The 12217-nt window shown below is 45.2% G+C and overlaps 1 protein-coding gene across 3 annotated transcripts in view; it reads left to right on the forward strand.

Annotated features, from left to right (window-relative positions):
• Window positions 1-8669, forward strand: part of LOC120997233 (cytochrome P450 2K6-like) — a 265867-nt gene extending 257198 nt beyond the window's left edge. The window contains exon 10 of one of the 3 annotated variants that reach the window (XM_040427230.1): window positions 8060-8652. In XM_040427230.1, coding sequence (XP_040283164.1) covers window positions 8060-8241 — 182 coding nt within the window. In that variant the 3' untranslated portion in view covers window positions 8242-8652. Of the gene's footprint in view, window positions 1-8059 lie in introns of all 3 variants that reach the window. The other 2 variants (XM_040427228.1, XM_040427231.1) reach the window with 2 other exon arrangements.
• Window positions 8670-12217: the final 3548 nt, after the last annotated feature.

Here is a 12217-nt window from a genome sequence, read left to right on the forward strand (position 1 = left end):
ATTGGTGGGTGGAAATTCTGGCTCTCCACATTTTGGGTGGACAAGCATGTTCTCCTTGGGGTAACTATGGCCCTTGCCGCACTAAACACCCGCTCTGATGCCACACTACTGGCCAGGCATGACAGCTTTTCCAGGGAAAACTCGGCCAGTTTGGCTGCCCAGCAGTCCAGCGGATCTTCAATGACGGCTGACAGAGTGCAGTCCACGTATGCCACCACCTGCTGGTTCAGGTTCTGTTCTATGTCTAGCTGCTGATGAGTAGTTTCTTCACTATGCGGGTGAAGATAGCTGCTCATCTGCGACTCTAGACTTAGGCTGCTGCTGATGGAGCTGGTACTGCTCCTGCCACCCCCCCAAGCAGCCATGACAGTGGAACGTGAGCGCATAGGGCCCCCCTGGTCAGACCGACGAGAGGATGGATGATGGCGCTGATAGGCAGCGGCCAACTGATAACATAGGATGTCTCTATAGTAGTTCAGTTTGTCCTCCCTCTAAGCGGGTGTAAAAAAAAGGCCCCCATTTTGGACTGGTAGCGAGGGTCTAACATGTTGGAGAGCAAGTAGTCATAACTCTGCCAAATGGTGACAATTCGGCTGTCACTATGCAAGCAAGTGAGCATGCATCGGGCCATTCGTGCAAGTGACTCGGAGGGACTTCCTGCCTCCATCTCCACTGCATACGTTGTGTCTGGTCATATGCCTCGTCTTTGTCATCTCCCTCTTGTTCCTCCGGCTGCTCCTGCTCCTCCTCCTGCTCCTCCTCTTTCACCTGTGTAGAAAAACTACCCATTTTGTTACACATTGCTTGTGCTCCAATATCCTCCTCCAGTTCTGCCCCCACAGTGCTCATTTGGCCGCGAGATGTAGGCGTCACGTCTCTAGTCCCCTGACCAGCCAGATTTACCAGCATCGTTTCCAGGATATGAATCAGTGGAATGATGTTGTTTATCCCGTAGTCCTGGCAACTGAGAAATAAAGTGGCCTTCTCAAAGGGCACGAGCAAACGGCAGATGTCACGCATGAGCTGCCACTGGCTAACATCGAAGTTACACAGGGGAGTACCTCTGTCCGCCTGTATCATCAAGAAATCGTTTATGGCCTTTCTCTATTCGTACAGTCGGTCCAACATGTGGAGGGTGGAATTCTAATGGGTGAAAACGTCGCATATCAGCCTATGTTGGGGGACGCCATTCTGTCGCTGTAGCTCAAGGAGGGTGTGATTGGCGGTGTAAAAGTGGCTGAAGTGCATGCAAAGTTTCTTGGCCTTTTTTAGGATGTCTTGCAGATGGGTGGAAGACTTCAGGAAACGCTTGACTACCAGATTGAACATGTGCACCATGCAGGGCATATGGCTCATCCCTCCTTGACGCAGCCCCGACACCATGTTCTTCCCATTGTCGATCACCATGGTTCCGATTTTGGATTGTAGTTGAAAAAGCCAGGATTTGATTTGTTGATGAACGATGCGGAGCAGTTCCTTTCCTGTGTGACTCCGTTCGCCCAGGCAAACTAAATGCAGAACAGCGTGACACCGCCATGCCCTGTACATGTGGTATGCTGATGGGGCACAGTGAATTGTCCCTGCAGTGGAGGCTGAGGACAAGTTGGAGGATAAAGAGGCAGAGGCGGACATTGTCGCAGGATCAATGGCATGAGAACGTGGAGACGGAAGCGGCGTCACCTGGCCAAGTTGCTGGTTTGGCTGGGCAGGAACCACATTTACCCAGTGGGCTGTAAAGTTCATATATTGTCTTTAACCGTAGTTACAGCTCCACTCGTCAGCGCTGCCGTTCACTTTGGCAGACACCGAAAGGCTCAGGGACTGGCCCACCGTCTGTTCTACATACAGTACAGACCAAAAGTTTGGACACACCTTCTCATTCAAAGAGTTTTCTTTATTTTCATGACTATGAAAATTGTAGATTCACACTGAAGGAATCAAAACTATGAATTAACACATGTGGAATTATATACATAACAAACAAGTGTGAAACAACAGAAAATATGTCATATTCTAGGTTCTTCAAAGTAGCCACCTTTTGCTTTGATTACTGCTTTGCACACTCTTGGCATTCTCTTGATGAGCTTCAAGAGGTGTCCCCTGAAATGGTTTTCACTTCACAGGTGTGCCCTGTCAGGTTTAATAAGTGGGATTTCTTGCCTTATAAATGGGGTTGGGATCATCAGTTGCGTTGAGGAGAAGTCAGGTGGATACACAGCTGATAGTCCTACTGAATAGACTGTTAGAATTTGTATTATGGCAATAAAAAAGCAGCTAAGTAAAGAAAAACGAGTGGCCATCATTACTTTAAGAAATGAAGGTCAGTCAGTCAGCCGAAAAATTGGGAAAACTTTGAAAGTAAGGGCTATTTGACCATGAAGGAGAGTGATAGGGTGCTGCGCCAGATGACCTGGCCTCCACAGTCACCGGACCTGAACCCAATCGAGATGGTTTGGGGTGAGCTGGACCGCAGAGTGAAGGCAAAAGGGCCAACAAGTGCTAAGCATCTCTGGGAACTCCTTCAAGACTGTTGGAAGACCATTTCAGGGGACTACCTCTTGAAGCTCATCAAGAGAATGCCAAGAGTGTGCAAAGCAGTAATCAAAGCAAAAGGTGGCTACTTTGAAGAACCTAGAATATGACATATTTTCTGTTGTTTCACACTTGTTTGTTATGTATATAATTCCACATGTGTTAATTCATAGTTTTGATGCCTTCATAGTCATGAAAATAAAGAAAACTCTTTGAATGAGAAGGTGTGTCCAAACTTTTGGTCTGTACTGTATGTGTGCAGGGTCGGTACTGCCCATTTAGCAAAGAAATGACGGCTTGGGACTCTCCACCTCGGCTCGGCACAAGCCATCAGTTCTCTGAAATGTGCAGAGTCCACCACTTGGAAATGGAGGGACTGCAGTACCAGCAACTTGGCCAGGAGCACGTTCAGCTTCTGCGCCGTTGGATAAGTGCACGCATACTGTTGTCTCTTGGCAATCGCTTCGGTGATCGATTGCTGATGGAATGACTGACAAGGAGGAGCAGCAAATGATGGGAAGGACAGGCAACTTCCTTCGGCTGAGGTGGTGGAGCCTTAATTTTTTTAAATCGGCTGTGTGCCATTGGGTGACGCAGCGGTTTCTGTGGCAGGTTGGACCACCACATTGGAGCCACGGTTCTCCTAGACCACTTTATGGTGATGCTGCATATGTTGACGCAGGGACGTGGTGCCAACATTGGCACCCTGGCCACGCTTCACCTTCTGCCCACAGATTTGAAAAATTGCCATGTTCACCTCCCCCGGCAGCTTAAAAAAAACCTGCCACACTGCAGAGTAGGTGATTTTACCCCCAACACTCCACACTGACTGACTGCTACCGCCACTGCCTCCGTGAACCACTGCACCACTTCTTTGCAAGCCTGTAGGCTCCGGCGAAGCGGGTGGTCTACCCCAGGCACGTTTGGCTCCTGACCTCTCACTGCTGCCACTCTGCTGACTCTTGACCACGCTACCGACTTCCTGGCTTCGCCGCTGCCTCATGCAACAGCTGCCACCCTATTCTCCTGATGATGATGAAGGCCCTTCGTCACCCGGCTCCCAATTTCGATCGGTTAAATCATCTTCGAGTACTGTCTGCACATCACTGATATCCTCCTCAACAGACTATAAGCCAGGAGCCTGACTGCTCGCAACACCAGCTTCCATGCCACTCTCCTTATTACTACTTGCCCGCCTGCTAGAGGAAGCAGCGGATGTCTCCTCCACATCTTGGCTGGCCAGGAGCTGCTGACTGTCCTCTAGACCGCTAGCTGACACTGGGAGCTCAGGCCTCTCATAGTGACCCCTGCTGCCACGCCCCCTTTTTCTGCTGCGAACTGTGCCAGAAACATTTAGGCCTGTGCCCCTCCCCTTTGCAGGGCCTGGCACTTCTCTGTCTGATATACTGTTAGAATAAAATAGTAAATAAAAAGGAAATTAATACATGCCAAAAAGGGCTGTCATTTTCCCACTTCACCACACAACGGCTAATAAGCCCCTTTTTTTACCCCACTAATACAAGCCAAAAAAAGCCTTTAGAACATATAACTGCGGTCGTGAACGGCAAATAACATTTTTTTTTGCCACTAATACACACCAAAAAGGGCTGTAATTTTATCACTTCACCACACAACAGCTAATAAGTCCTTTTTCTTTTCCCCACTAATATACGCCAAAAAATAGCTTTAGAACATATATATATAACTGCACCGCACAAGGGCTAATAAGACCCCCAATAAGAATGGTTTGCTGGAATTACAGAGTTATTGCAAACCTGAAATGAGCAGCAGTATAATGGCAATTTGGATCCGCTGTCAGTGCAGCAAGGTGTAATAGAATTGTTCCTATTACCCAGGCTGTAACCTCCCCTACTGAACCCTGTTCTGATTCAATACTGTGGAATAATCCCTCCCTATCATTTCCCTACACTTCTAATGCACTTTTCCTGAACTTCTATTGAGCAAAATATAAGTTTTAAAGTTTTTCCTAGCACTTTCCCTAGTGCCTGCTATCATCTCTCCCTGCACTAAGCACACTGGAAAATGGCTGAATCCAAGATGGCTGAGGCTATTTATAGGGCTGTGACATCACAGGTACTGGCTGCTGATTGGCTGCATGCATGGCATTGTGGGTGATCCCTCGTTCCCAGAGTTCCTTGCTCCATGTCCTAACATATGCAGCAGCCATTTTAGGTAAAAATGTGATTAGTTACCATGAAGCGTGAGAAAATTTAGCATTTCTATGGGGCTTGAGTGTAGAATCCAGGAAACATCTCATGACCACTTGCAAAGGGCCAGCTTCTAGCCATCAAGTGATAATATGATTTCCTCCAAAGGGAATGCATACTCCACACCCAGGCCCAGACTGAGCAGCAACGTGCAGACAATATTTGAGAATGGTGGCATACAGTATACAGAATCATACAACATCAGATGTAGGCCTCTATTTATCACAGAGACTTTGAGCCTATTGTCAATCTTGCTCAAATTTGTAGCCCTTTCTATTAGTAACACTACATTTCAGGCTAGTGGCAATAAACCAACATAATATAACGGCACAGTAATCATTATGACCCACAGAATAAATTTAACATGTAAAGAAAAAAGAAAAATTTGTTGTATTCCTCTTTTAGACCCATTACCCCCCCCCCCAAAAAAAAAAAAAAAGCATAATGAAATGAAATTAAATGGTGAATGATATGAAGCCAAAATACTGTGAATTGAAAAATATACGTTTTCCAGTGAAAAAAAAGAAGCCCTTCAACAAAAAATTAGGGCTATTGCTTGCTTGCTTGGACCCCACCTTACCTCCGTTTTGTGATGCATCTGTTTGATAATCTTTTTTATTTTAAAACTGGAGCTAAGGGCTTGTTCACATCATCACTATTATTGACTATAATGGGACCCGTTCAGTTTAGTCCTGCTTCCCACCAAGGGAAGGGCTGCAGGAACCCAGGGAGAGAGTTGAGTTTTAGAGTCCAAAGGGACCAGACTTGGCACAGTTAGGGGAGCGTTCCCCCCCTCCTGCTGCAGGAGCCCTGGGAAGAAGTTTGCAAAGCCCCCTAGCTCCAGGCAGTTCACAGACAGAGTATTATGAGGAGGTGAGCTGCCAAAGGCACCCCATTCAATGGTGCAAGAACCTCTAGAAGGTCCAGTAGCCAGACTGAAGCCAGAGAGATAAAGCAAAGTATTAAAGTTTACCTGCCAGTTCACCCTTAGCCTGCTGGAGCCAAGAGACATATCAAATATTGTTTGGATGGCACAAGTTTATTGCAAGTTTATTCAAGTAAAAAACCTTATACTTTACCAAGTCTGACTCTACTTATTCCAGCAACTGCAACTCTTTTGTTGCTACTGAGCCTAACTCCGGGGAGCGACAGTATCCAAGTAAGAGCACCGTGACACAAAACTATTAGGGCCACGACATACCACTCGGCATTCCTAAACACTGGGCTCAATCGCCCCTGGGGGGCAGCCTGCTGTACTAAGGGCTCTCCATAATGATAACAAGTGGACAAGTCATATATTGTTAAGACACTATAGTATACATTTGTGTAGTTTAGATCCTCAGATCAGACCCCCATATCAGAGCTAAAATAAATAAACTAACTTACCTCTCCTGCTCTGCCTCTTCTCTGCAGGTCCAGCGGTATCTCCTGCATTGACACTCCCTGGTCTTCTCCGGGTCCGCACTACACTGTGACCTGACTGCATACAGCGTCAGGTCATAGTGAACACACTATGTCCTGATGCTGTACTACACAGTCAGGACAGTGCAGTGCGGTGCCTGGAGGAAAACCAGGTAGCGGTGAGTACAGCAAGCACTAGCAGTGCTACAGTTCCGCGAGCCTCCTGCATACTAGTGAATGCTTCCATAATGGAAGCTCTCACTAGAATTCGCTGTATAAGTTGCACTGACATCCCCCCCCCCCCCATGTTTGGGGGAAAAAGACCATCTTATAAAGCAAAAAATAAGTTCAGTAAGTGTTTTGCTGAGGCAGCATTGGACTTTTCCTGTGTTCTAGATTTGTGTTAGAAGTGTACAGTGGTGGCTGCTTGAAGGTTTTTGAACCCCTCAGAATTTTCAGTAATTCTGCATAAATTTGATTACATCACTACATCAGATTTTGATGCCCAGAAACAATGCAGATGTATGAGGACGAGGAATCACAATAGCATGTAAATGCAGTGCTTCACCTCCACTTAACTAGCAGCTGACTGTCAGGAAGGAATGCTTCACCTTTACCCCTTTGATACCAGCGCCGTACCTGTACAGCTCGCGCTTCTGGGCTCAAATACGAGCTTCAAAATCATAACAAAAAAGTTAAAAATATATAAAAAAAATTAAAAATAAAAGTTTAAATCACACACACCTTTTTTGTAGAATAAAAAAAAAAATACCAAAAAATATAAACATCATGGGTATCACCGTGACCCAAAACACCCGTACTATTAAAATATCAATGGTCAAAATGGACAATTTGCCATTTTTTCATCGCTTCTCTTATCCAAAAAAATTTAATAAAATGTGATCAAAAAGTCACACACACTCCAAAATAGTATTAATAAAAACTAAAGATTGTCCCACAAAAAATGATCAGCTCAGTAGACATAACTATAACATTTCTCTCAAAGTTTAAATCAATTTTTACACTATTTAGACATAAAAACCTAAACATTGTATTGTATTTGTATTTGTATTTGTACTGACCCAGGGAGTGAAGGGCACAGGCCAGTTTTGCCACAAACAGAACGCCATGGGAACAAAACCTGTAAAACAGTGGCATCGTGTTAATTTTTAATATTTTTTTTCAATTTCACCCCATTTGGATTTTTTTCTGGCTTCCCACTACATTGCATGCCATAATAAATGGTGGCATTTGAAAGTACAACTTGTTCCACAAAAAATAAGCCCTGAAACAGCTATGTGAACGAAAAAAAATAAAGTTATGGATCAAGGAAGAAAAATGAAAACGCTAAAACGAAAAAACTAATATAGAAACGTCAGGACCAGTGAAAGGTTCTCTTTAAAACTCCTCAATAGGGATGAACGAAATTGTGTTTCAAGTTCAGCATACAAGGTTCGGGTAATCTAAGAATTCTGTTATGGATTCCACTACCACGGACCATAACTTATGGTTCGTAGTAGCGGAATCCATAATGGAATTCTTAGATAACCTAAACCCGAACTTTTTACGCCATATTTGAAACACAAGTTGGCTCAACACTACTCATCACACAACTATATACAATTTGTGGCAACTCCAGGTCTGGGGTACTACAGATGTCTCAGTATGTTTAACTAGGAAATGTTTAACCAGTATGTTTAACAAATTTGCATTCTTCCTCTATTCAGTCAATTTGTTTGGAAAAAGCAAAGTACCCAGTTGAAACCCATGAAAACTCACAGGGAACATACAGTTTGCACATATACAATCTTTAGACCCAGTGCATTGAGCATCTGTGCTGCCCCATATTTTCAGGTCTCATTATTGAGCTTTTATGTTACTTCTTTATTTTGTTTTAGGTCGGAGAGCCTGTGCTGGAGAAACACTTGCAAAGATGGAGCTCTTCATCTTTTTTACAACCCTACTACAGAAATTCACCTTCTGCTCACCGCCAGGGGTGACTGATGTGGACCTGTCATCTGTTGTCGGAATAACACATGCTCCAAAAAAGCAAATGATGTGTGCATTGCCTCGCTTTTGAAAGAAAGTAAATAGTGTGTGGTAATACAGATGTTAATAAATACACTAAAAACATCATAATATAATGGAGGACTATGCACGCCCGTTCAATAGTTAAAATGTCATAATTTTTTTTTATTTTTATCATAGATAATTCTAGTTCTATTATTTACATTATTATCAAATAATTATACATGTCAACTAGACAATATACTTCAGGTTTTCAGTGACACTTAACCTAGAAATGTATGATAAAAGAAAACAGAATTTAACCATAGTCTACCAGATTTTGGCTAGATTTCTGAAACAAAAGGTCAGATTTACTTATTCTGTTGATAGTGTTAACCTAAAACATCCATGTACATTAATGGAACAGAATATAAAAGCACTCTCAAAGCAAATGCAAAATGTATACATAAATTAATTTAATACTGCATTTCATATGCTAAATAAAAATGGGTTCTCAGCAAATATATTTTGATCTCAATATACACTGACGAGCAAAAGGGTAACAATGTTTTGAAAAAAACAGGAGTGGATCCAAAACAGAGATGACACGTGAATGAAATGTTTTCATATCTTCTATGTTTTGTACCCACTCCTGCTTTTGGCTACCAAATCACAAGCCAATTCTGATGGGACCATAAAGGACTTACAACTGCTACACAGAGAAGATCCGTTGTGCGTCTCATTTTTCCTTCCTTCTGACAGATCAGAAGAAGGGTCAAATAAATGATGATGTCAGTCAGGCCGAAAGGCAAAATAGTGGCCTAGTCATGAAGTGGGGAGGGTGGGAAAAGCATGAGAAGTCCAAAGAGTGGCCCTATAACATAGTTGTGAGGTAGAAGCAGCATGAAGAGACCACAGAGTGTTATAACCAGAAAAGAGGAGTGAATACAGCAACTAGGGATGGAAACATCACTTCGTAGGACAGACCAGAGCCCGGGGGAAGGAAGCACCCAGTAATACAGAAACAGTATGGGCCAGAGATTGCAGCATAGGCCCAGTACCTGAGATACTGCAAATATCCGCCTATAATATGGGTAAAGTGGCTGCACATTGCACTCTAATGAGAATGGAAACAGAGCTACAGCATCCGGGAATGCTACAGTATCTGGCGATGGTACAGGCACTTTACCTGTAAGGCAGAAATACGGCTGTGTAGTGCAGAGGTAAAACCAGACAGGTGAAATGGGTACAGCACCTGGAGGTGGAAGAGGTACTCCACTTAAGAGGGGAGCAACGTGGCTGGATGGGGCACCCTTGAATCTGAGAGGTGCAACAGTAACCGCATTAGAAAGGGACATATACTGCGACCAGGAAGGGGGAAACAGGGCCGCATGGTGCACCATCGACCAAGACAGGTGCACACTATAATCAGGTAGGTGCAATGGTCACGGCAAGTGAAGGGCCTCCATATCTCGCCTGGAAAGAGGGAAATAGGGCCACATGGAACACCATAGAGCCAGACAGGAGTAATGGATACATCACCTGGAGATGGTGCAGGTACTCTACCTATGAGGGAGCAAGATGGCTGCTTGGTTCACTCTAGAACCAGGAAGGTGCCATTGCTACGGCAATTGAAGTGGCTTCTATATCTCGCCAGGAAAGGGAGAGATAGGACCGCATGGAAGGAAAGTGGCTACTTGGTGCACATCATAATCAGATAGGTGCAATGGTCACGTCAAACGAAGTTGGCCTCTATATCTCGCCAGGTAAAGGAGAAATAAGGCCGCATGGTACACTATAGAGCCAGACAGGAGTAATGTCTACAGCATCTGGAAATGATGCAGGTACTCCACCTATGAAGGGAGTAAGGTGGCTGCTCGATGCACTCCAGACCCAGGCAGGGGCTATTGCTACGGCAATTGAAACTGGCCTCTATATCTCGCCTGGGAAGGGAGAAAAAAGGGCCGCATGTAGTACCATAAAGCCCGACAGGAGTAATGGCTCCAGCATTTGGAGATGGAGCAGGTAATCTACCTATAAAGGGAGTAAGGTGTCTGCTTGGTGCACTCCAGAACCAGGCGGGGGCAATTGCAATGGCAATTGAAAATGGTCTCTATATCTCACCTGGGAAGGGAGAAATAGGGCCACATGGTACACCATAAAACCAGACAGGAGTCATGGCTACAGCTTTTGGAAATGGAGCAGGTAGTCTACCTATGAAGGGAGTAAGGTGGCTTCTTGGTGCACTCCAGAACCAGGCAGGGGCATTAGCAACGGCAATTGAAAATGGCCTCTATATCTCGCCTGGGAAGGGAGAAATTGGGCCGCATGGTAAGCCATAGAGCCAGACAGGAGTCATGACAACAGCATCTGGAGATGGTGCAGGTACTCTACCTATGAAGGGAGTAAGGTGGCTGCTGGGTGCACTCCAGAACCAGGCAGGGGCAATAACAACGGCAATTAAAAATGGCCTCTATATCTCGCCTGGGAAGGGAGAAATTGGGCCGCATGGTACTGTCATGCTGGGTAGGATACAAGATCCAATAAACACACAGAAAACCACAAAACAAGCGTCTGGAAGCTGGGGATAAAGGTCACCTCCTGACAAATCCCTACCAGCTCTCCCTGGACTTCTGTGCCCACATTCAGACCCTAAAGGTGGGAATCAATGTGCCCCCGTGCCTAAGGCTGAAGATTCCCTAAAGTCCCTAAGATGGTGGAAAGGGGAAAAGAGGCAGCCTGCTTCCTCAAGACCTGGAGGAGGCATGTGTCTAGACAGAACACAAAAAGGAAATCAAAACCAACTTATCTTGTAGCTGAGCAGAAACAGCATATCCTCCTTTCCTCAGAGCAAGATAGAAGCTATAACCTGCACAGGCCACTGGAAAGGGGCGTAATTTAAACTCATACAAACGACCCCACCCAGTGCACCTGAAGGGAGGCGGATACAGCTCAACTCCAAACCCAAAACAAACAAAAAACTACACACGTGCTGCTAACCTGGCAGACCTCTGCACATAACCTGAGTAGGGCATGACAGTACCCCCCCTTCTACGGGTGACCTCCGGACACCCCGGCCCAACTTTATCCGGGTGGGGCTTGTGAAATGCCCTCACCAGTCGGCTGGCACTAACATCCACAGCCGGAACCCACATCCTCTCCTCGGGGCCGTATACCCTCCAGTGTACCAGGTACTGAAGGGAAAGCCGAAGCACACGTGAGTCGAGAACCCTAGAGATCTCAAACTCTAAATTGCCATCAACCAGAACAGGGGGAGGAGGCAATAGCGATGGTTCCACCAGTTTCACATATTTCTTCAGTAAAGACCTGTGAAACACATCATGGATCCTTCAGATCTGCGGAAGATCCAGACGAAGCGCCACTGGATTGACAACCGCAGATATTTTGTAAGGTCCAATAAATCTTGGACCCAGTTTCCAAGATGGTACTCTCAGTTTAATATTTTTAGTAGATAACCACACCAGATCACCCACACACAGGTCCGGATCAGTCATATGTTTCCTGTCAGCCATTCGCTTATACCTCTCACCCATCTTCTCCAAATTCACTTGGATCCTCCGCCAGATAGAAGACAAGGCAGAAGAAAATCTCTCCTCCTCTGGCATCCCAGAGGAACCAGTCCCAGAAAAGGTACCAAACTGAGGATGAAAACCGTATGCGCCAAAAAATGGCGACTTACCCGTGGACTCCTGCCTACGGTTATTTAAAGCAAACTCTGATAGAGATAAGAATGAGGACCAGTCCTCCTGGTTCTCAGCCACAAAGCACCTCAAGTAGTTCTCCAGATTTTGGTTAGTACGCTCTGTCTGCCCATTCGACTGCGGATGAAAAGCTGAAGAGAACGAAAGTTGAATACCAAGACGAGTGCAGAACGCCCTCCAAAACCTGGAAACAAACTGCGTCCCCCTATCAGAAACCACATCCGAAGGAATGCCATGTAATTTCACAATGTTATTCACAAAAACCTGAGCAAGAGTCTTAGCATTGGGCAGACTAGCTAACGATACGAAGTGAGCGATTTTACTAAA

The sequence above is a fragment of the Bufo bufo genome, chromosome 4 (assembly GCF_905171765.1).
Source record: "Bufo bufo chromosome 4, aBufBuf1.1, whole genome shotgun sequence".
Taxonomy (NCBI): Eukaryota; Metazoa; Chordata; class Amphibia; order Anura; family Bufonidae; genus Bufo; species Bufo bufo.